The sequence below is a fragment of the Equus quagga genome, chromosome 12 (genome assembly GCF_021613505.1).
Source record: "Equus quagga isolate Etosha38 chromosome 12, UCLA_HA_Equagga_1.0, whole genome shotgun sequence".
Taxonomy (NCBI): domain Eukaryota; kingdom Metazoa; phylum Chordata; class Mammalia; order Perissodactyla; family Equidae; genus Equus; species Equus quagga.
This window is the reverse complement of record NC_060278.1, coordinates 9,275,010-9,300,811: the sequence shown is the minus strand read 5'-3', so window position 1 is coordinate 9,300,811 and position 25,802 is coordinate 9,275,010. Positions and strand designations below refer to the sequence as shown.

The following is a 25,802-nucleotide window of genomic DNA, read 5'->3' as shown; positions in this document are numbered from 1 at the left end:
GCCAAAGGAAAACTTTTTTTAATATTTTAACTCTCACTACAATCCCATAAGGGTGGGTTTTACGACCCCAATGAAATTTGGTTCAGAAATGCTCTAAATAACTAGTAAATGGCAGATCCAGGATTTGAGCAATAATGTTATCTGACTGTAAGTCTATGGCCTGCCTATCACCTCATCTTAGAGAGAAAGGTCATCGCAGCCACTGTTGACTCAGTGCTCTCTATATGTCAGGGATTGTGTGTAAATATAAGTCCTTACATTTACATCTTAAGTTGCACTCTGTCATAAATTATACTCTTTAGAAATTTGTATATGAAAAAACAAGATAGATGCCTACCTTAAGATCACCTCATTCACACTTGCTTACCAGCATTAAAAGATCATTTAATACACATTTCAGGCATGGAACTCTATTTTTTCACTAAAATACATATCACGTTGTGCATTATCCAGTCAAAATTATCCTCAAAATTGCTTCTTCACCTCCCTGCTGAACTGCACCCCATCTGACTGGATCTGCAAATCATAATCCAATTTGCCCATTATGATTTGATGGTCACAATAGTCTGTATGCTCATGTGCGGCCATCTAAAGGATGCCAGCCTTTCAGATGAAAATGGAAAAATTCAAAAATTTTTCAATATCCGTATATTCCACAGAATGTAAGCAAGTTGCTCAGAGATTTGACCTCATTTTGTTAGCTGTCATCTGCATGTTTAGTATTAAATGGTACCCAGAAGGACATGTCTTCTAAACTAGTGATCTGTGGAAAATTCCACGATAGCCTACATGTTACACGGTAACTTGCCTTGCACACACTAATGAAAACTATCCAAATCTTAGGTTCTTATTTTTTTTTTCAGTGAGGAAGACTGACATTTGTTGCCAGTCTTCCCCTTTTTGCTTGAGGAAGATTGTCCCTGAGCTAACATCCTCCCCAGTCTTCCTCTATTCTGGATGTGAGTTGCCACCGCCACAGCATAGCTTGGTGAGTGGTGTAGGTCCGTGCTCAGGATCTGAACCCACAAACCCCAGGCCACCAAAGTGGAGCCTGTGAACTTAGCCACTAAGCCACAGGGCCAGGCCCAGATTGTAAAAATTTTTATAGAAACTTTAAAAAACTAAAACAAGACCATTGAAATAGTTTAGTTCAATCTGTCAAGATTTACACTAAGATTCTGGGGGGCTTATGTTCTATGCGAGGCTTTGCCACCAACTTGTGTGACCCTGGGCAGGTGATTGCATTTCTCTGCATCTCTTCCCCCTCAGCTATTAAATAAGGACATGGAATGACAAGTCACTGGTCTTAATTGTTGGTGGGTATCCTGGAGCCTTTTAAGAATCTCTTGAAAATGATGTCCTTCACTCCAAAATATAAAATGGATATGTCACTGCATACTCACCAGAATATCGCACACAGTTATGGTTCCAGACCCCTTGAGGCCCATTAACAGAAACAATTTAAGAATCCCTGAAGTAAATCATGGCGAAGGTCCTCCTGGCTCTAACACGTTATTATACGAGCTAAACGTCTACCTCAGTGGGATCCTGTGGCACAAAGATTGTAAAAGAATAACCATTTTGACTAAACCACATAAATTTTAACTAGACATTTTGCCTCCTATAACCACATAGAATTAGACTTACTATTCAAAATAGGAATTTTCAGAAATATTAGGATAGCTTTTCTTTTGTCTCTCCTGTCACATATTCAAAGTGTTCTGTAACTCTGCATTCTGAATTCAGTCAATTCTTCCCAATGTGGAGAGCATCCTTCTCTTGGAATCTTTAATTGTAAAATAGTATCTAATTGTATTTTACAGTATTTAATTATAAAATTAATTCACATGTATTTATATCTTTCTCCAGGTAACCACTTATTCTATATTTAAAAATTGTGAATGAATAATCCAAAAATAAATAATGATTCTTTAAAATAAGTAAATATTTTTAGCAAGATGTTTTAGTTGTCATCCTAAAATGAAAGACTAAATACACTCTTTCGTCGAGTTTTTGCTTCTCTGGTATGGTTTTTCTTGAACGTGTTTTCTCTAAGTTCTGAGTGCCAGCCATGTTTTCTCTGATTCATAACTCACTCAGAGCTGTGATCTTGTGCTCACAAACCCATAGGAAAAAAGGTTCTTTTGTTTGAGTCTATAAAATAGTGTAGGAGTAGTTTGTCTAGTAGGAGGAAAATATTGTACTGTTTACATATTAAAATCGATGCTACCTACTTTATGTTCTATGGAAGGAAATTTTTCAATTAAGAAAATTTTCCCTCTATGTCCTAGTAGTCGTTTCTTATCTAAATCACAAAAGCATGCTCTGAGACGCCCTGCTTTACATACCTCTTAAAAAAATAAATAAGAACTCAAAATAATGCCTCTAATTTTTCCAGCAGGAATGGTGATGAACTGAGCATTGGCATTCTGGATATATTTGGCTTTGAAAATTTCAAAAAAAATTCCTTTGAGCAGCTGTGCATTAACATTGCAAATGAACAAATTCAGTATTATTTCAACCAACACGTGTTCGCGTGGGAACAGGTAAGTTGAGATACTGTAAAGATGCATGCGTGGGTGTGTTATATGCACAACTGAACTCATGAAGCAGGACCTAAATCATAGACTGAAAGCCTTAAACATTTTGTAAAGACAAAGAAAAGGTTTTCTTTTTTCCATGCCCATAGTAAAGACAAAAGCAAACCCAAAAACTAGTATGAATTTAGTGTGTCTTGATATGTGATGTTGAATGCCCTCCATCAAAAATCGATGCACCTTTCTCCAGACCTTAGTAAGTCTGAGCCCTTGCAAGCAAAGAAGTTCCCTTTGGGAATTTAATAAGCAGATGTGTCCACATGTTTCTCTTTCTGTAGGCTGCATAGCTGAAATTCTGTTTGAAATTTAAATATCCATCTAAAATGCATTAAACTTCAGAATTCCGGTAACTAGGCAACAGAACAAAAGATAATGGGTCTGATACAAATGCCATGAAACGGTAATTTTGTCAGAATACAATGTGTATTTATGAGTCAGCTTCACAAATAAGACTTTCTTGAGATGCATTTGGCAAAACTGTAGTATTAAAATTATTTAAATTTTATCGAGTTCAAAAGACTCGTATTTTATATCATTCAATATGTGATTTCTCTCTTTTAAATAATATTAAATTGTTTTGTGTTTACTGATTAGAACTGAAGTTTTCATGTACATTTGAGATAAATAAGAGGTACATGAACCTCTTTTGATTCAAAATATTTAGGCATATTGAGAATTCACTTTGAAATTACATTTTGAAAACAGTGGTTACAAAAGAAAAAATATATATCTTAACATTCCTTAGGCCAGAAAAAGAACATAAATGTAAGATTTTATCTTTGCACAATTCTCATCTACTTCAGGATCTGTTTTTTTCAGCTGGGTAGTTCTTTTAGTTTATTTTTTAAATTTTCATTTTTTTTAATTGCGCTAACATTGGTTTATAACATTATATAAAATTGAGGTGTACATCCTTATAATTTGATTTCTGTATAGATTACATATTCAGCACCTGGAGACTAATTAGCATTCATCACCACACACATGTGCCTAATAACCCCTTTACCCTCCTCCCTCCCACCTTCCCCTCTGGTGACCACCAATCCAATCTCTGTCTCCATGTGATTGTTTGTTTTTGCTTTTACCTTCTGTTTATGAGTGAGATCATATGGTATTTGACTTTCTCCCTCTGACTTATTTCGCTTAGCATAATACCCTCAAGGTCCATCCATGTTGTCACAAATGGCTGGATTTCATTGTTTCTTATGGCTGAGTAGTATTCCATTGTGTCTATAAACCACATCTTCTTTATCCATTTGTCACTTGATGAGCACCTAGGTTGCTTCCATGTCTTGGCTATTGTGAATAATGCTGCAGTGAACATAGGGGTGCAAGTATCTTTATGCATTTGTGTTTTCATGTTCATTGGATAAATACCCAGCAGTGGAATAGCTGGATCATATGGTAGTTCTTCCTTAACTTTCTGAGGAAATTGCATACTGTTTTCCATAGTGGCTGCACTAGTTTGCACTCCCACCAGCAGTGTGTGAGGGTTCCCTTCTCTCCACATCCTCTCCAACACTTGTTGTTTCCTGTTTTGTTAATTTTAGCCATTCTGACTGGAGCGAGGTGATATCTCATTGTAGTTTTGATTTGCATTTCCCTGGTAGTGGTGTTGAACATCTTTTCATTTGCCTTTTGACCATCTGTATCTCTTCTTTGGAGAAATATCTGTTCAGATGTTTTGCCAGCTTTTTAATTGGGTTGTTAGTTTTTTTTGTTATTGAGATGTAGAGTTCTTTATATATTTTGGATATTAACCCCTTATCAAATATATGGTTTGAAAATATCTTCTCCCACTTGTTAGGTTGTCTTTCATTTTGTTGATGATTTCCTTTGCTGTGCAGAAGCTTTTTAGTTTTCTGTAGTCCTGTTTGTTTATTTTTTCTATTCTTTCCCTTGTCCAGTCAGACATGGTACTTGAAAATATGCTGCTAAGACCAATACTGAAGAGTGTACTGCCTGTGTTTTCTTCTAGAATTTTTATGGTTTCAGGTCTTACGTTCAAGTCTTTAATCCACTTTGAGTTAACTTTTGTGTATTATGAAAGATAATGGTCTACTTTCATTCTTTTGCATGTGACTGTCCAGTTTTCCCAACACCATTTCTTGAAGAGACTTTCCTTTCTCCATTGTATGTTCTTGGCTGTCTTGTCAAAAATTACCTGTACATAGATGTGTGGGTTTATTTCTTGGCTCTCGATTCTGTTACATTGATCTGTGTGTCTAATTTTGTGCCAGTACCATGCTCCTTTGGTTACTATGGCTTTGTAGTATATTTTGAAATCATGGAGTGAGATATCTCAAGCTTGGTTCTTTTTTTCTCAGGATTCCTTTGCTGTGTGGGGTCTTTTGTTGTTCCATATAAATTTTAGGATTCTTTGTTCTAGTTCTGTGAAAAATGTTGTTGGAACTTTGGTAGAGATTTTATTGAATGTATAGACTGCTTTAGAAAGTATAGACATTTTAACTATGTTAATTCTTCCAATTCGAGAGCACAGAATATCTTTCCATTTCTTTGCGTCTTCCCCAATTTCTTTCCGCAATGTTTTCTAGTTTTCAGTGTACAGATCTCTCACCTCTTTGGTTAAGTTTGTTCCTAAGTATTTTATTCTTTTTGTTGCAATTGTAAATGGGATTGTATTCTTAATTTCTCTTTCTGTTACTTTGCTGTTAGTGCATAAAAATGCAACTGATTTTTGTATGTTGATTTTGTAACCTGCAACTTTACTATATTCATTTATTATTTCTAAAAGTTTTTTGTGAATTTTTTAGGGTTTTCTATATATAAAATCACATCATCTGCAAATAGTTACAGTTTCACTTCTGCGTTTCCAATATTTATCCCATTTATTTCTTTTTCTTGCCTGATTGCTCTGGCTAGGACTTCCAATGCTATGTTAAATATGAATGGTGAAAGTGGGGCATGCTTGTCTCATTTGTGTTCTTAGAGGAATAGCTTTCAGTTTTTCTCCATGGAGAATGATATTAGCTGTGGGTTTGTCATATATGGCCTTTATTATGTTGAGGTACTTTCCTTCTGTACCCATTTTATTTAGAGGTTTTTTTTCATAAATGGATTTTGTATCTTGTCAGATGGTTTCTCTGCATCTGTTGGGATGATCGTATGATTTTTATTCTTCATTTGGTTAATGTGGTGTATCACATTGATTGTTTTGCAGATGTTAAACCATGCCTGCATCCCTGGAATAAATCTTACTTCATCATAGTATATGATCTTTTTAATGTATTATTGTATTCAATTTGCTAGTATTTTGTTGAGGATTTTTGCATCGATGTTCATCAGTGATATTGGCCTGTAATTTTCTTTTTTTGTGTTGTCCTTGTCTGCTTTTGGTATCAGGGTAATGTTGGCTTCATAGAATAAGCTAAGAACCTTTCCCTCCTCTTCAACTTTTTGGAAGAGTTTGAAAAGGATAGGTTTTAATTCTTCTTTGAATGTTTGGTAAATTCACCAGGGAAACCATCTGGTCCTGGACTTTTATTTTTGGGGAGGTTTTGATTACTGTTTTGATCTCCTTACTGGTGATTGGTGTATTCAAATTCTCTATTTCTTCTTGATTCAGTTTTGGAAGGTTGTATGATTCTACGAATTTATCCATTTCTTCTAGATCATCCAATTTGTTGGAGTATAGCTTTTTGTGGTCTTGTCTTATAATCTTTTGTATTTCTGAGGTGTCCATTGTAATTTCTCCTCTTTCATTTCTGACTTTATTTATTTGAGCCTTCTTTCTTTTTTTCTTGGTGAGTCTAGCTAAAAATTTGTTGATTTTGTTTCTCTTTTCAAAGACCCAGCTGTTGGTTTCATTGATTTTTTCTATTTTTTGAATTCTCTATTTCATTTATTTCTACTCTGATTTTTATTATTTCCTTCCTTCTATTGATTTTGGGCTTTGTTTTTTCTTCTTTTTCCAGTTCCTTTAGGTGCACTGTGAAATTGTTTATTTGAGATTTTTCTTATTTGTTGAGGTAGGCCTGTATTGCTATAAACTTCCCTCTGATGTCTGCTTTTGCTGTATCCCATAAATATTGGCATGTCATATTTTCATTTTCATTTGTCTCCAGGTATTTTTTGATTTCTTCATTGATCCAATCATTGTTCAGTAGCATTTTGTTTAATCTTTATGTATTTGTGGCTTTTGCAATTTTCTTCCTGTAGTTGATTTCTAGTTTCATATATTGTGGTCAGAAAAGATACTTGGTATTATTTAAATCTTCTTAAATGTATTGAGACCTGTTTTGTGACCTAATACGAGACCTATCCTGGAGAATGTTCCATATGTATTTGAAAAGAATATATTCTGCAGTTTTGGATGGAATGTTCTGTATATATCTATTAAGTCCATATGGTCTAAAGTGTCACTTAAGGCCAATGTTTCCTTATGGATCTTCTGTTTGGATGATCTATCCATTGGTGTAAGTGGAGTGTTAAAGTTCCCTGCTATCATTGTCTTACTGTATATTTCTCCTTTTATGTCTATTAATAATTGCTTTATGTATTTAGATGCTCCTATGTTGGGTGCATAGATATTTCCAAGTGTTATATCCTCTTGTTGGATTGTTCCCTTTATCACTATGTAGTGCCTTCTTTGTCTCTTGTACAGTTCTTGTTTTAAAGTCTATCTTGTCTGATATAAGTATTGCTACCCCAGCTTTCCTTTCATTGCCATTTGCATGCAGTGACTTTTTCCATCCCTTCACTTTCAGTGTCTGAGTGTCTTTAGGTCTGAAGTGTGTCTCTTGTATGCAGCATATATATGGGTCTTGTTTTTTTATCCAGTTGGCCACCCTATGCCTTTTGATTGGAGCATTTAGTCCATTGACATCTAAAGTAGCTGTTGATAAGAATGCACTTATTACCCTTTTGTTACTTTTTTTCTGGGTGTTTTAGTAGTTCTTCTCTGTTCCTTTCTTCTTCTCTTGCTCTCTTCCCTTGTGGTTTGATGGCTTTCTTTAGTATTATATTTGGGTTCCTTTCTCTTAATTTTTTGTGTATTTATCATAGGTTTCTGGTCTGTGATTACCGTGAGGTTCATATCTAATAATTTACATACATAGCAGTGTATATTAAGTTAATGGTCTCTTTAATTTGACCTCTTGCTAAAAGCTCTAATCTTTTACTCCCCTCCTCCCATGTTTTCTGTTTTTGATATCATGTCTACCCTCTTTTTGTGTTTTTGTGTATCTGTTAGCCTCTTATCCTGGAGATAGATAATTTTAGTACTTTTGTCTTTTGACCTTCATATTACCTTCATAGGTGGTTGATCTGCTACCTTTACCATATATTTTCCTTTACCAGTGCTTTTATTGCTTTTAAAAATTTGTGGGGGGGGGGGGCGGCCAGCCTGGTGGCACAGCAGTTAAGTTCACATGTTCTAGTTCTCGGTGGCCCGGGTTCGCCAGTTTGGATCCTGGGTGTGGACTGGCACCGCTTGGCAAAAGCCATGCTGTGGTAGGCGTCCCGCATAAAGTAGAGGAAGATGGGCATGGATGTTAGCTCAGGGCCAGTCTTCCTCAGCAAAAAGAGGAGGATTGGCAGTAGTTGGCTCAGGGCTAATCTTCTTCAAAAAAAAATTTTCTTTTTGATCGTTTTCTTATTCCTATTTGTGGTCTTTTCTTTCCCACTTAATTCCCTTTAGCATTTCTTCTAAGGTTGATTTCTTTGTGATAAACTCCTTTAGTTTTTGCTTGTCTGGGAAACTCTTTATCTCTCCTTCCATTCTGAATGATAACTTTGCCAGGTAGAGTATTCTTGGCTGTAGGTTTTTTTCTTCCACCACTTTAAATATATTGTGCCACTGACTTCTAGCCTGTAAGATTTCTGCTGAGAAGTCAACTCATAACCTTATGGGTTTATTTTGTATGTAAGTTGTTGCCTTCCTCTTAAAGCTTAGGATTCTCTCTTTATCTTTAATTCTTGACCTTTTAATTATAATGTGTCTTGGTGTGGGCTTCTTTGGGTTTATCTTGTTTGGTACTCTCTGTGCTCCCTGTACCTAGACGTCAGTATCCTTCCTTAGGTTAGGAAAGTTTTCAGCTATTATTTCTTCAAATAGATTCTCTGCCTCTTTGTCTCTCTCTCTTTTCCTTCTGGGACACATATAATATGGATGTTAGTGTGCTTGATGTTGTCCCAGAGGTTCCTCAGACTGTCCTTCTTCTTTTTAATTCTTTTTTCTTTTATCTGATCAGCTTGAATGATTTCCCCTAGTCATTTGTGCAGCTCACTGATCCATTCCTCTGTATCATCTGCTCTGCTATTGAATCTCTCTAGTGAATTTTTCATTTCCAGTATTGTGTTCTTCATTTCTGATTGGTTCTCTTTTATATTTTCCAATTCTATATTGAAGTTCTCACTGAGTTCATCCATTCTTCTCCAAAGATCACTGAGCATCTTAATGACTCTTAGTTTGTACTCTTTGTCAGGTAGATTGTTTATTTCTGTTTCATTTAGTTCTTTTTCTGGAGTTTTGTCCTGTTCCCTTACTTGGAACATATTCCTTTGTCTCCTCATTTTGCCTCTTTCTCTGTTCTTATATCTAGCCATTAGGTAGATCAGCTATATTGCCTGATCTTGGAGAGGTGGCCTTATGTAAGAGATGCCTCATAAGGACCAGCAGTGTGCTTCCCTCTTGTCGCAAGTTCCAAATGTTCCAGGAATATCCTGTGTGGGCTACATGTGTCCTTCTGTTGTGGCAGCTTTGCTCTTGCTGCAAGTACACGGGCAGGCTAGACTGTTCCCTGGCCAGCTGGTTGTAATACTCAGCTGCATGTGGCTGCTATGGACCCTTCAGTCTCTTTTTCTGGCATGGGGAACCCCAACACAGCTGGCTGCGAAGTCTAATAGCACATTCCTGTTTCAGTTTTTCTGTTAAGTGAGTCAGCCCCCAGCATGGCTGGTTGCTAGGCTCAGGGGCTTACACTTGCTGTAGGACTCCAGCCTGTAAGGCACTTGTCAGCTCTCTCAGGATTTCAGCTGAGTAAGGCTAGCCCCAGGAATGGGAGCACCCAGTTGTTTCAGGCTTTGGAAGGTGGGGTCAATCCCCTATGTGGCTGTTTGAGAAACACAAGTCTGCTGCAGCTTAAAAGCCCCACTGCCCACAGAGCCAAACACTCTGTCAACACAGTCTTGCCCCATGCACATGCCCTGACCCAATGAAATGGACCCAGTCGCCCCACTTCAGGGGCCCCACAACTCCACCAATGGAGACCCACCCTTTGCACGTGCCCTACCCCGCCAAGGCAGACACACTTGCAGAGATTCCAGGCACCCCACCTGTGCGGGCCCACAAGTTACCTGAGGGCTTGCAGATCCTCTGCTCCTCCAGGGAAGGCTGCATACCTTAGGATTGCTCCCAGCCAGCCGTGAAGTGCTGCAGCTCATGAAGGTGGCATTTTTTTCTCTTCAGAAAGAAATTTCTGCCTCTTCTACCTTGGTCAGCACTGTCCCTTATTGCAGGGGTTCTTTTTATTCATTTTTCAGTTCTCTCTCATTGTCCCAAGAGTAGTTGTAAATTTCTGCTGTCTGTGGTAGGAGATGAGTTCGGAGTCCACCTACGCCACCATCTTGACTGAACTCCTACCCCAGGATCTTGTTCCATCAAATATTCATTCTCTCTCTCTCTCCCTTCACCCCTCCTCCATGCATCTCTATTAGTGCCATCTCTTAGCCTAGATATGTCAGGAAATCTTTAAAAATCTTTAAAAACAAAACCTTTCTTCAACCTGCTTATCTCTATAGCCATGGCCCTCTCTCTTCCCTTCACAACCAAGCTCCTTGAAAGTTAATTCAATATTCATTACATTGTATTTATTTCTTTCCTACCTGGGTACATTGAGTCCATAGCTTCTGGCTCTGATCTCCCCCATGCCAAAGGCCCTTCCTGATCTCATCAGTCATTAGTATCAGAAACATTTTAGTCTCCACATTAGTAGCCTTTCTGTAATTTTCAATCCTGTTGACAGATTCCTGTTTTGAGAAAACGCCTCCTTTGGCATCCCTAACACCATCTTTCTATTTCTGTTCCTCTTTGATAGGTTCCTCCTTACTCTCTCTGCGCCATCCCATAAATCAGTGGTTCACAACTCTGGCTGCATATTAGAGTCACTTGGGTATCTTTCTAAAACCCCCATGTCCAGAACCTGTCCCAGACCGCTTAAGTCAGATCTCTTGGGATGAGATCCAGGCATCAGTATTTTTAAAGGCTCCCAGTCTCTTCCAATGCACAGCCAAAGTTGAGAATTACTGCCCTAAATCCTCGCCTCCCAAAGAGTTCTATCCTTGACCCTCTCCTCAGACTCACTGGGAAAGATAATCTATTTTCATTATTTCAACCACCCCCGTCGTGCCAGCGATGCTCAACTCCCCATCTCCAACCCATCTCTTAGGACAGCTTCCAGAACTTTATCCAGAGCTGAACTCATCATCTTTCCCTCTCACTTACATTCTTTCTCAGTAAATGACGTCTCTATTCACCCACTTACTCCAGCCAAAAATGTTACCTTATATTTCATTTCTCCGTACTGAAATCCAAAAAATCAGTGAGACTTCTTCCTATTCCTCCCTCCTCTATGTTCCAGTAAAAATATTTGACCATACAGTATGTGGTTTACGTTTATGCCTTTCTCACTAGGCTGCAAAATCCTTGAGGTCAAGGACTATGTTTTAATTCTTTTTGTGTCTACAGGGCCTGACGTATAGCAAGTGTGCAATAAATATTTATTAAATTAATGTCCTCTTGCTTTAATGCCTCACAATGTTCACAGAATCTATTCTAATCAGAGACTGAAACAAGTGAATATTTTTTGGTTTGGCCTTTGTGATAGGGATCTGTTAAGATTACCTGCTTCGTGAGACCAGGTGCATCTTCATGTATGTCCCATCTGATTAATTAACAACTTGTGTTGGTAGACCTCTGTTATTCTCTTTTTTTCGGCTTAGATTATAAGCTAGTTTTATTGGAACTAGCCTTTAGACCACTTTACATATCTTTCAATAATTATTTGCTTTTCACGTTTTATTGAATGTTGCAGTTTACAATTCACTTTGATTGATGGCCTTGAATTTCATCCATGATCCTAATGCCCTTAATTCTTTTGTCTTTGGGCTTGGCACAAATGAAAGTATTCCGTAAGCTCTTTTTAAAATATCCTTGAGAGGCTTTCAAGACTAAACAACTCAAAATTGCCCCCAAGAAATTAAAAATTCAACGAGGATCCAGGATTATACAAAGCACTTCGAGGAATTAAGGCCATCCTCAGTCCTTTCAAGTGCCTTCCTAGGATAACTACCCAAGAATCCCTCCATCATAATCTATGGGCCAGGCATTGGCAGCTGAGTGATCAGGTCCATGAGCGTATGATCCAGCAGGTACAGGATTAGTCAGTGATTCTCTTGACTTTAACATGTAGGTGCACACGTTTGGGGTTTTTTTTCTTTCACTCTGTCACTTCCCTGTGAAAGCAAAAGTTGTAACTGAGAAATGCTAATGTAGCTGTATATATTACCTATCACCGATAAAGAGAGCACACTTACACTAATTTCTGTAAATGTGAAACAGCTATTAAGCCAAATCATTAATTAAAGTCATGGTCATACCTTTTTTTGGTTAAATATAATCATAGGTTTGACCTAACTGAGAGCTACTTATTGCTTATCAGTAAGACGTAGTGTTCTCAGTTTCATGAATGTACAAATGATCTGGGCAATCTGAGCAAGATACAAGCCTTGGGCAGCACCTTCAAAGAGAAAACAACTTCTGGTCCTGCTTAGACCAACAAACATTATCTTTATTGATAGTCCTACAGCACTGGAGTGTAAATACAGGTTTGCTGAAAGCGTTTTCTTGTTTAGCCCAAGTTCAGTTTATATGTAATATACGGTGGGACACACCAACAAAGTTGGTTATGAAGGTGTTTTGAATGTCATTTTCCCATTACTTTCCATTAAAACAGTAATAAATGGACTATAGTGAAACATTTTTAGTGAAAGAGTTTATGGCTGTGACCTAATCTATAGTCTGTGGATGGATAGTTTTGTGTTTCTTGGACTAGTTGCCTCCAACTAGCCATTTGTGTTACTTTTGAAACATGTTCCTAAATCTGGGGATCCCATTCTCAACTTTCCCTCAAACTACTTTTCTTTGAACATAAATAAGCCTCGAAATCTTAGCACTCAGCCAGGAGCTTGTATCCCTTTTTTATCCTTATTATATAGATATTTAAAATGTGTAAGTAACATTATTTTTATTCTGTGTATAATATATAACTCCTGAAAATTCTCTGGAGTTTGATATTTCACAATATTTGAAGCTTCTGTACTTTTCCAGCACCAGAAGAACCATTTTGTATCTGTTGTATTTAATAAAATTTAAAGGGACAATTTGTATTTGACTTCAGTAGTATGGAAATTAGATGATAATCTAGGTCCCCACACATGCAAATAGACGATGAGGAGTATAGTTGTAATCTTTTAAAGTCAAGACTCAATCAAACTCTTCTAAACGAGTTGCCCTGAAAAGCGTATAATTTTCTCTTAGTTTTATTAATTCCAACAATAGAGTATTCCTATTTCAGCCTTCCTTATTGCATTTGTACAGCATTATTTTGACACATGCTATTTCATTCCATATCTTTCAAAAAGCTTTTAGTTAGCTCAAAGGGCAGCAAACAAATTACCCCATTTCTGATAAAGGAGGTGTCTTTTTTGTGGTAGCCCATCACTGAATCTCCATGGTAATTATGTAGTCAAGATTTTGGTTTTGTTTGGTTTGTTTTTGTTGTTTTCTGATTTTCTTCCATGTAAAAGAGAGCTCAACAGTAATGGAAGTGTGATAGAGAGCTGGAAATTTTCTTCAAGTTATAGTCATTCTGGTGCTATAATGATGGTTTTGTCCTTTGTTTTAATTTTGCACTATGATATAATCATTGTGGTATAGAACACACAAAAGAAATGAACCCTTTTCCCTACAAGTTTACATTTCGAATCAAGGAGAATGTACACCAACCACTGATGAGTCACCTATTGGCGTGATTTGAATTGGAGCAAATGCCATTGTTCTTTAGGGCCATTAGACACCCGGAATACTACACCCAGGATGATACTACAAAGCATTGTTCTAGAATCCTGGAGATTCACTCTACTTCCTTACACAACTATTTATACCTAGGATTAGTTTCCTTATCCATTAGGTGCAGGACATCTTTCTGGCTATTAACTGAACTAAAGTTTGTTTTTAAAGTGAGCTCTTAATATTTGTTTCTGTACAAGGATAAGCTGTTACATATTTCATTTATATCTGTACCTGTGGGTTTAGAATTAAAAGTCAGAAGTCATTTTGTCAGCAGAAAACTATTTACAGCACATAATGGAAACCACAACTGCCATTATGGCTCTGGTTTCTCTTGCAGAAAGTGATGTGTGTGACTTTCATTTCCAGCTGTTCATATCCTAAAGTATAAAGCTTTTGAGATTTTTGAATGTGGGCTCCAACACATAATTTGTGGCAATTGCAAAGAACGAAAATTCATTCCGTTATATAATATCTACCTTTTCTACTTTATTCTTTTTACATTATGAAGTAAAAAGAATCAGTCATCTGATAAAAAATATGTGGGTAATCCAAAATAAACCCTTTATAAATATCTTCAATTTGTTTTGCCTGCAAAGTATGGATTTTTATTTTATATCCAACTTTCTTCCCTAATAAATAAGCCATTTGAGTGCAACGGTGGTAGCATTTGTCTTATTTTAGCTTTCCAAGTGATAAAGGCCATTTTATAGGCATTTACTTTAAGCATTAAAACAGCCATACATTTAAAAAAACCCTTGATACAAGAAATCTGCCTTTTTAAATACTTGGCCAAGATTGGGGTTACTGTTTGAGATCACTTGCAAATGTTCTTTAAGCTTCTCACGTACTAAGCGAATATGAAAGTTAATATCCAAAGATTAGATATGTGTGGAGCATCCTGGCAGCAGCTCCTGGCTGTGGACGTGTCCTCGGCTCCCTCTGGCTGGGGTCTGCAGCCTCTTGGCCTCCCGTGTCCCCCTAGCTCAACACCTGTGCTGCGCGCAGTCTGTTTCTCTTTCATCGATGAAGTTGAGTCAGCACCCTTCGTGTGATGTGGGGATTTGCGGTATTTATTTTCATAATTTGATAACATTTTTAAATTTCTGTAAAAATATAATTTTCATTGAATATGTAATTAGAAGCATAGATCCAAACAATTGCTGTAGTTTTCTACCTGTGAGGTTAGACCATACCATTAACAAACTGAAAGAAAATTTTTTGGTAAAGATTTAAACATGACAGTAAAGGAGAAATACCTCAAGGTGAAAGAGATCCTGGTATATAGAAAATTCCAGTTTTGAATTCCTAACTGAAATGCCTCCTTATTCTAAGTCAATATCTACCAATAGAAGATAACTTTTTAAAGTCCTTTGTGGATTTTAAAGAGTTTTCAAGAATAGGTATCCTACACAGAAAGTGACTAGATTCGAGTTTTCATCTTAACGTGCATTGCACAGTCTCACCTCTTTTTCTGAAAAAGGAAACTGCTCTAGGGAGCGCTGTTTCAACCTCCTTCCTCCAAAGTTCAGTGAAATATATGCAAAGTAAATCATGGGTATTTTATCAGGAATTATACAAAATACTTTCTCATTAGGTCACCTTCAAATTCTGAATTAATGACCGACGTCGTCTCAGTTTATTGATGACCAACATTCCCTGTCACTTGCTCTTAAAATTAACATAAAAATCAACAGAATCATCAATATCAGCTTTGAATAGAAAATACAGGAAGAAATAGATTTCCAATCATGTATTTTATTTTACATCAAGAGTTTAGATTTTTTACAACCTGTGTGTTACCAGTTTGTTTTCTTTCTTTGTAGGTTTTTAGAATACTTAGTACTTCGATAAAATATTATTACTAAAAATTATATGTATTTGTAGAAAGAGAATAATAAAGCAAGTGTGGTAAAATAGCAATTGGGGAATGTGGGTAAAGGGTACATGGGAGTTCTTTATAACTGTTCTTACAAATTTTTTTTGTTTGAAATTATTTCAAAAGTAAAAAGTGGCAAAGTTTCTTTTTTTCTATAATAAACATACTCAATTTACCATGAGTACTGCTAGTACCGTAAATCCTAGATTTCCAGCCTTTAAAATTGTTCTCTTAGAATGAGAAGAGTTTTTGTCAATGGTTAGAATGAGTAACTTCTCAATGGTTTCTTTAGACTATGGGAAATGTTTTTGTAAATATGTACAGTCATATGAGCAGTTGGTGCGTAGGAATTCTTTTACTAAAAGACAGATTTTAGGGAATAAATGTGTTTGTGTGGCGTCTTTCCCCTTGCAAATGTTCTGTCTGTCAACAGAATGTTTATGCAGTTATTCACTAAGTTTAACAACACATCCAGGCAGTTTTGGCATTTTGAAATGTTAGAACTGGAAGAAACCTAAATAGAGCGTCTATATTTCACAGATAAAAATGACTCCCTGTGACTTTCCCAAGGTTCCAGGCTAGTTAAACAAAGCCAGAACCAGAATCCAGGACTTCTTATGCCCATCCAGGGTTCTTCTCATGACCAAACAAATAAGCAAAGTTGAGAAGAACCAGGGACATAGCAAAGTAAATCCACCATGCAGAAGAAAAGGATGCTCCATCTATTTGAAAGAAAGGAATGAACAAGAGAGGGTGGGCGGGAGGGAGGGAAAGAAAGAAAGAGAGAGAGAGAGAGAGTCTTTTCACATGAAAAGCCAAGGAAAATCAACAGAAGGCCAGGAATAAGGAAACCACAGAGAACAGGAGCCCTGAGGCAGGGAGCAGTGGTAACAGAGGTTGGAGGGACCAGAAGCCAACTAACAGGAAAGATATGGAACTAGAAAATGAAACAACTGAAAAGGAGAATTTAGCAAAGCAAAGAAATCTTAGGATGTTATTTCAGGGTTGGAATGGAAAGGCAGAGAGCATCTTTGCTGTGCCCTAAAGGATGGGATTCTACATTTTTCACCTTTGTTTCTACCTCCCCCAGTCCCATCTACCCCTAAACATACACATAGTAGGTGCTCCACAAATGTTTGAGGACTTTCACCATGTGGCATCCTCTACAATGATCTACACAGAGACAGCGCCACAAGCCTAGGTGAATTCCAAATAACATCTCTTGATATAACCCCCTTTTTCTCCCTGTGACTTGAAATGGGTAGAAGCAGAAAAAAGTGTACTAAACTTATAAATATAAAAGAGATACTGATTTATGAATTGAAAACAGCAAACAAAGGAGAATAAATACTGAGGATAGTCTATACCAGCTGTTAACATATTTCCAGATTCTAAAATATCCAAAACTTTGGAGCAGTGTCAAATGATGGACTTGCCAACATGAGAGGGATATACTTTTGTTTCATGGGTATAAGTTCAGTGAAAGACCTCAGTGTGCCCTGTCGCTGCACATACCCAGCTTTTATAAAAGAAAAATATCATATGAGACAAAATCCTTGATTTGAACCCTTGGTGATTCCAGATGAACCTTTTTAAAACTTCACATTTGGATAAAACTATCAGAAGGTAGTAAAAAAGTTTTCTCTCACAGTAAAATTATGAGGTTTATGGGGATATCCATATGCTAAAAGCGTATCCCCTATGCTTTTAGGGGATAGAGAGGGCCTATTGTCTATCCTTTACATGATGATGCATTCTGCCTGGAAAAATCACAAATAGATGGAGATGAAACGGCATACTCCTAAACAACCAATGGGTCAAAGATGAAGTCAAAAGAAAAATGAAAAATATCTTGGGATAAATGAAAATTAAAGTACTACAACCAAAACTTATAGGGTGCAGCAAAGGCAATGCTAAGAGGGAATTTTATAGTGATAAACATGTACATTAAGAAAAAAGAAAACTCTCAAATAAACAACTTAACTTTACACCTCAATGAACTGGAAAAAGAACAACGAACTAAGCCCAAAGTTAGTAGAAGGAAGGAAATAACAAAGATCAGAGTGGAAATAAATGAAATAGAGACTAAAGAGACAATAGAAAAGATCAATGAAACTCAGAGCTGTTTTTTTTAAAGGATAAACTAAACTGACAAACCTTTAGCTAACTCACCAAGAAAAAAGAGGAGAGAGGACTCAAATAAAATTGGAAATGAAAGAGGAGAGCTTACAACTGATACCACAGACAGAAATACAAAGCATCATAAGAAACTACTATGCACAATTATATGCTGACAAATTGGGCAACCTATAAGAAATGGAAAAATTCTTAGAAACATACAACCTACCAAGACTGAATCATGAAGAAATCAAAAATCTGAACAGACCAATTACTAATAAAGAGATTAAATCAGTAATCAAAAACCTCCCAACAAACAAAAGTCCAGGACCAGATAGCTTCGCTGGTAAATTCTTGCAAAGGTTTAAAGAAGAATTAATACCAGTCCTTCTCAAACTCTTCCTAATACTAGAAGAGGAGGGAACATTTCCAAACTCATTTTACAAGGCCAGCACTACCCAGAGACCAAAACCAGACAAGGACACACACACACAGACACACAAACTTACAGGCCAATATCCCTTATGAGCATAGATGCAGAAGTCCTTAACAAAATATTAGCAAACCACGTTCAACAGTACATTAAAAGGATCATACCACCATGATCAAGTGGGATTTATTCCAGGGGTGCAAGGATGGTTCAATATCTGTAAATCAATCAATGTGATACACCAGATTAACAAAACAAAGGATGAAAATAATATGATTATCTCAATAGATACAGAAAAGCATTTGAGAGAGTTTAACATCCATTCATGATAAAAAGTCTCAACAAACTGGATATAGAGGGAAGATAACTCAACATGATACAGGCCACATATGACCAGCCCTCAGCTAACATTATACTCAGTGGTGAAAAGTTGAAAGCTTTTACTCTATGATAAGAAACTCTTGCTTTTACTAGAACTTCCACTACTGTGTTGAATTAAACTGGCAAGAATGAGCATCCTCTTGCCAGAACAATTAGGCAAGATAAAGAAATAAAAGGCATCCAAATCAGAAAAGAAGAAGTAAAATTGTCTCTCTTTGCAGATGACATAATATTATGTGTAGAAAACCCTAAAGATTCCACTAAAAAACTATTATAACTAATAAATTCAGTAAAGTTGCAGAATACAAAATCAATATAGAAAAATCAGTTGCATTTCTATACACTAACAATGATCTATACGAAAGAGAAATTAAGATAACAATCTCATTTACATTAGCATCAAAAAGAACAAAATACTTAGGAATAAATTTAACCAAGGAGATGAAAGACCTGTACACAGAAAGCTATAGGACATGAAAGAAGAAACAAAAAGATGGAATGATATTCCATGCTCATGGATTGGAAGAACTGATGTTGTTAAAATTTCCATGCTACTCAAAGCAATCTACAGATTCAGCGTAGTCCCTATCAAAATTCCAGTAGTGTTTTTCACAGAAAGAGAAAAAAAATCCTATAATTTGTATGGAACCACAAAAGACCCTGAATAGCTGAAGCAATCTTGAGAAAGAAGAACAGACCTGAAGGCTTCACACTTCCTGATTTCAAACTATATTACAAAGCTATAGTAATCAAAACAGTATGGTAGACACATAGATCAAAACAGACACATAGATAAATGGAACAGAATAGAGAGCCCAGAAATAAACACACACATATATGTTAATTAATTTACAACAAAGGATATACACTGGGGAAAGGATAGTCTCTTGCATAAATGGTATTGAGAAAACTGGACAGCCACATGCAAAAAAAAGAAACTGGACCCTTATCTTATTCCACACACAAAAATTAACTCAAAATGGATTAAAGACTTGAACATAAGACCTCAAACTGTAAAACTCCCAGAAGAAAACATAAGAGGTAAACTCCTTGACATCGATCTTGGCAATGATTTTTTGGATGTGATGCCAAAAGCAAAGGTAAGAAAAGCAAAAATCAATGACTGGGCCTACATCAAATGAAAAATCTACTCAGCAATGGAAACCATCAACAAAATGAAAATGCAACCTATGGAATGGGAAAAAATATTTGCAAATCATGTATCTGCTAAGAGTTTGACCTCCAAAATGTACAAAGTACTCCTCATACAACTCAATAGCAAAAAGACAATCTGATTTAAAAACGGGCAGAGGTTCTGAAAAGACATTTTTCAGAGAAGACATACAGATGACCAACAGGTATATGAAAAGGTTCTCAACATCACCAATCATCAGGGAAATGCAGATCAAAACCACAATGAGGGGCCAGCCTCACAGCCAAGTGGTTAAAATTCTGCGTGCTCTGCTTTGTTGGCCCAGGGTTCATGAGTTCAGATCCTGGTTGTGGACCTACTCCACTCATCAATCATGCTGTGACAGCAACCCACATACAAAGTATAGGAAGATAGGCACAGATGTTAGCTCAGCGCTCATCTTCCTCAAGCAATAAAAGGAGGAGGATTGGCGATGGTGGTTAGCTCAGGGTAACTCTTCCTCACCAAAAAAAAAAAAAAACCTCACAATGAGATATCACTTCACACCTGTTAGAATGGCTATTTTGAACAAGACAAGAGATAACAAGTATTGAAAGGATGTGGAGAAAAGAGAACTCTTGTGGACTTTTGGTGGAATGTAAATTGGTACAGCCACTATGGAAAATAGTATGGAGGGTCTTCAAAAATAAAAACAGAAGTGCCATATGATCCAACCATCTGGCTATGTATCCAAAGTAAATGAAAACGGGATCATCTTAAAGAGATATCTATACTCCCATGTTCATTACAGCATTATTCATAGTAGCCAAGATATGGAAACAATCTAAGTGTCTGTCAATGGATGAATGGATAAAGAAGATGTGTTGTGTATGTATGTGCAATGGAATATTATTCAGCCTTGAGAAAGACAACGTGGATGTACTATGAAGGCATTGTGCTAAGTGAAATAAACTAGACAAAGAAAGATAAATGCTGTATGATTTTGCTTATATGTGGAATCTTAAAAAGCCAAACTCATAGAAATAGAGATTAGAATGGTAGTTACCAGCACATGGAGATTGGGAGAAATGGGAACATATTGGTCAAGGAGTACAAACTTCCAGTTATAAGATGAATAAGTTCTGGGGATCTGATATATAGCATAATGACTATGATTAATAATACTGTGGTATATAAAGTTGCTAAGAGAGTAGATCTTACATGTTCTCACCACAAATAAGAAACGTTAGTTACGTGAGGTGATGGAGATATCAGCTGACGCTATCATTTTGCAATATATAAGTGTTTGACTTCAATACATTGTACACCTTAAACTTACACAATGTTATATGTCAATTACCCCTCAATAAAACTGAGGGGGGCAAAAGAAGATAATTTCTCCAGAAAGTCACTTGGAAGCCAGCTTCATGAATGAATTCCTAAGGAAGATAGGCAGGTGATCAGGAGGACAGATAGAGGAAAATAAGAAAGAGACAAAGGAACAAAAACCAACCGGACATCAAGGATGTTTTCCACAAAGTCCTTAAGCTTTTCCTTTTATTTAGCTCTGTCTGATCTCTAGCTTCACAAATCTGCAGCAACATCACAATAACTGATGGTGTAATGGTGTCTCTGAGCCCAAGAAAAAGTTAAATTATGTTTACTATTATTTGCTGCAGAATAAATAATAGTGCTAATAATGGCTGGCAGGCATTACGTATGTAATATGTGCTAAACGTATATCCACTTTATTTCCCCCAAAACTATCCTCTTAGGTAATTTAAGGTCTAATCAGAGAAATGCAAATACAACAATAGGCTATCATTCTCACCTATGAAAAATATCAGAAAAAATTTTTAATGAGAATATTCATTGCTGGTGAGGATGCTCCAAGTTTGGAATGCTTATGCAGAGCTAATTAGAGAGCACGTTGCTGCAAACTTAAAAAAAAAAATCAGTCTAGAAATGCCCATCAGGAGCCTGTAAAATATTCACACGATTTGGTCAGCTATCTGTCCTAAAGATATCATCCAAAATACAGAAAAGCTTGTGCACAAAGCTGTGCATCAGAGCACTATTGAAAATAGATAAAGAAGTAATTTAAAATGTCCTCCGCTAAGAGGATGGAATAGAACTGCCAGATGTCATCTGATGTAGCCTTCAAATAATATTTATGAAAATATATTAATTGCATGGGTATATGCTTATATTATAATGTTATTTTCCTTTTGTCAAAGAAAATACAGTAAAATTAAAATTGAATAGCATGATTCCTGTTCTTAAAAATATTATGCATAGAAAAAGACTGTAAAGATTCCACTAGATATTAAGACATTGTCTATAGGAGATGAATTTATAAGTGAATTTTAAGGTCTTAATGGTTTTGCAATATTTTAAATTTTATGTGAGCATGTACTTCGTTTATAATCAGTAATTAAGGATTATACACACACGCATGATTTATTGTTTTCACCCTAATCCGTTATCTGGAAAACTGCTTTTCAAAATGACTCTTGCAAAAGGAATCCAGAAAGCTCAGCGTATTCATTTACTAGGACTGCCATGACAAAATGTCACCGACTGGGTGACAAACAACAGAAGTTTACTTTCAGTTCAGGAGGTTGGAAGTCCAAGGTCAGCGTATGGACAGGGTTGTTTTCTCCTGAGGCTTCTCTCCTGGACTTGCAGATGGCCACCTTCTTGCTGTGTCCTCACATGGCCTTTGCTCTGTGCAGACGCCTCCCTGGTGTGTCTTCACCTTCTTATAAGGACGCCAGTCCTATGGGATTAGTACCTTGCCCTTCTGACCGTGTTTAACCTTAACTGCCTCCTTAAAATCCCTCTCTCCAAATACAGCCACATTGGGGATTAAGGCTTCAACATCTGATTTGCCGGTGGAGGGACACAATTCAATCCATACACTCAGTTATTTAACATGCCCCAGCTTCCCTAGATACAGAGGCGAATAAAGTTCCTGTCCTCATACAGTTTTCTAATGAGAGAGAATAATAAACAAGTAAACATGCTAGAAATACCATGAAAAAATTTAGAGCAATGGTACCGGGCATAGAGAGTGATCAGCTGAGGAAGGGAAGTAGTTGAATTAGTCGCGGAGATGGGGGAAGGTCTCTCTGCGGTGGTGAGACCTGAGTGAGGAGAGTCATTGTGGTGTTAATCTGTGCTGAGTAATCTGTGGTTAAATTTCCACCTGCGTTAGAAGCCACGCGGAAGCTTGCAGCCTCTCTCAGCCTGTGGTGACCACCCGTCCATGCTGCTGTGTGAGTCTGAAGACTCAAGTTAATAATCTTGAATAACTCCTGCAGTGGCACTTTGGCCCAAATAGTTAAGCTTGTTGTTTAGGCCATAGCTGTGGAGGTACACCTTCCGTGGACTTTCTTGCTGCTGTGTCCTTTCACAGCTCACACTCAAAACTCAATGAAAAACAAGGGAGAATCTGACTAGGGCATGAGGTTTCCTAACATCCAAGTCTGCTTTATCTTGCCTCCTTGATAGATACTTAGAATGCTTATCCGTCTACCATTTTGGGAAAGGGAACTCAGGCCATCTGAAGAGAGTAAGGGTTATATAATCCTTCCTGCTAAGCAGTTCAGCTTTCCTGCGCTTCATAACTCTACTCGTCAGCTTTAAATGTATCTTTAACGTACAGGGCGTAGCAGAGGACTTTCTGAAGAGCTCTATGAGCTTCGTTTCTCTGCATATGCTTAAAAACGACTAAGCATTTTGAGACCATAACTGCTTTAAAATGCATAAGTTTAGGCATGATCATTTTACTAAAAGTGCTCTATAAATCTTGAGTAATAGCTTTTTTTCTCCGTTGGTTTGCCTGGAGTCCATAACACTAACAAGTATCTTAAAGAGGAGCTCCTAGTTTTCCAAGTTACTCATCTCTGCCCTGTATGACCTGCCACAAAGCACTCAGTGGATTTTGACACAGGCAAATAGAAATGACAAGTGCGTTGGTTTGGACCTTAACCTCATGTGCTTTCTGTATAAAACATGCAAAACCTCTTTTGAACTCTGCGGTTGCCATTTAAACTGTAATATGCTGTCAGCATAATGTGTCTGACTGTAAAGTGATTTTAGGTCTGCATACTTCTCCCAAGGTGACCTTCAATGAAGAAGCTGTGAAACTTCAAGACCTTGTTTCCATTTGTTTGTATTGGATACACTGATTGTCTTTCAAGTGATTTACCTTTTAGAACGAGTTCTGCCTCATTTTTATGTATTAGATTTTGTTTTATTTAGAAATATACAATTATTTTTCCTGGTGAGACCCTTGACGTGAGATTTCAATTCCATGAGGCTCCAAAAGTAGTGATTAAAAGTTTGGGCTGATCAAATGCCCCACTTGCCATTGGCTGAGTTCCTCCAGGAAGTGGCCAGAAATAAGCTCTCTTTCTCTGAACTCTTGTAATACGTCGCATATAGCATTTATCTATCCTATGTTACTTTGCATTTTGAATGTATGTCACTCAAATTATATTGTAAATCCACTGAAGAAAGGGAATTTGTTCTAAGCATGTCTTTATCACCCATCATAGTGCCTATTAAAAGGTATTTAATGAAAATATTTGATTAATTAAAGAATATATTAAAATAATAATATAGGCTAGATAATAGTAATACGAACAACTAGACTTGGTGGTGAACATGATGTAGTCTATACAGAAGTAGAAATATAATAATGTACGCCTGAAATTTATATATTGTTATAAACCAACGTTGCCTCAATAAAAAAATTTAAAAACATATTAAGATTCCTTTGCCAATAATAATAATAATGAAAATAGCCTGCAATTTGAACTTGTGCATGATGCGGAATGTTCTGCCAAGTGATTATTTGATCCCCTTGCCCAGTGATAGTTGCTTTATCACCTGAAAACCGGCGAGTACTCTACATGTAAGCATCGCTGCAAGTCATAGTTCAGAGGTCACGTATGTCCTCTTTGACAGACTGTGGCACTGGGGTAGGGGCGCGGTATGAAGGCAAAGTCATAGAAACAAAGTTGTAGCACAGTTCTTCTTGTCCATTTTGTAAAATAGATCAGCCCCTATGTTGTGTTGGCACCATGACCTTAGAGTAATTGTTGTTCATCATCTTTATTTTATGCATCTTATAATATACTCAACAGCAAATGGCTATTAATGTACCAGATATCTTTACTTTGTTAGATGGAGATTGTTACCTCCATTTAGTAGATGAGAAAATGGAAGCTTATAGAGTAAGAAAATTCATAGGATTACTTGGCTAGTTAAGCAGCAGAGTCTGGATATGAACCCGTGAGTTCTCAGTTCTGAATCCGTTGGTTGTCCCTATGACCCACAGCTGTCCACTCTACGAACAATGTACATGTCATCGTGACTGAAAAGTTATGTAAATGTTCTTGAGAGATCCATTTCTGAAACTCGATAAAAGGCTTAAATTGGGGGACGTGTAACCCTAAGATATACCTAATTAATATTCTGTAAATCCTGGAACATAGTTATATTACTGCTCATTAACAACATAATCGCTTGCATTTTGAAAGCTTAAGATGTCTAATTCTAGTCTAGAGACTAGAAACTTTTCATTACTATCCTGAGTATAATCAGTGCTGACTTTAATGAACTAGCAGTGCTGGGAGAAAAAAACAACATGATACCTTCAGTGTAAGGACCAGGTATAGGGAGCAAATTATTACAATATGTGTAAGTAGACTATCAGGTAATAAGTGCCAAGCTACATATTAGTCACAAAATTTTAAGCGAATTTTTCTGTATGTATTATTTCCTGTTATAGAATGAATACCTAAATGAAGATGTTGATGCTAGAGTTATTGAATACGAAGATAACCGGCCCCTCCTAGATATGTTTCTGCAGAAGCCAATGGGTTTACTATCCCTACTTGATGAAGAAAGTAGATTTCCCAAGGCAACCGACCAGACTCTCATAGGTGAGTTTTGAATTTAGTGTCTTAATAGTTTTCTGAATATAGTCGTGTAATTCTGAATGATTAAAAAAAATTTTTTTAATGATCTGGGAGAAAGTCACAAAGCCTGCATATATAATGTTAAAAAAGTCTTTGGATCTAATATCTGGACCAGTCAATGTTTATAAGAGGGTGAAATATTTAGTGCTGCATTAAGCAAGTTTTGATATTGACTTCTCCTTATAT

General features: G+C 36.8%; 1 protein-coding gene across 1 annotated transcript in view; it reads left to right on the top strand.

Annotated features, from left to right (window-relative positions):
* Nucleotides 1-25,802, top strand: part of MYO3A (myosin IIIA) — a 218,365-nt gene that overhangs the window by 132,747 nt on the left and 59,816 nt on the right. The window contains exons 20-21 of the mRNA XM_046678079.1: nt 2,399-2,546; nt 25,427-25,580. Coding sequence (XP_046534035.1) covers nt 2,399-2,546; nt 25,427-25,580 — 302 coding nt within the window. The remainder of the gene's footprint in view (nt 1-2,398; nt 2,547-25,426; nt 25,581-25,802) is intronic.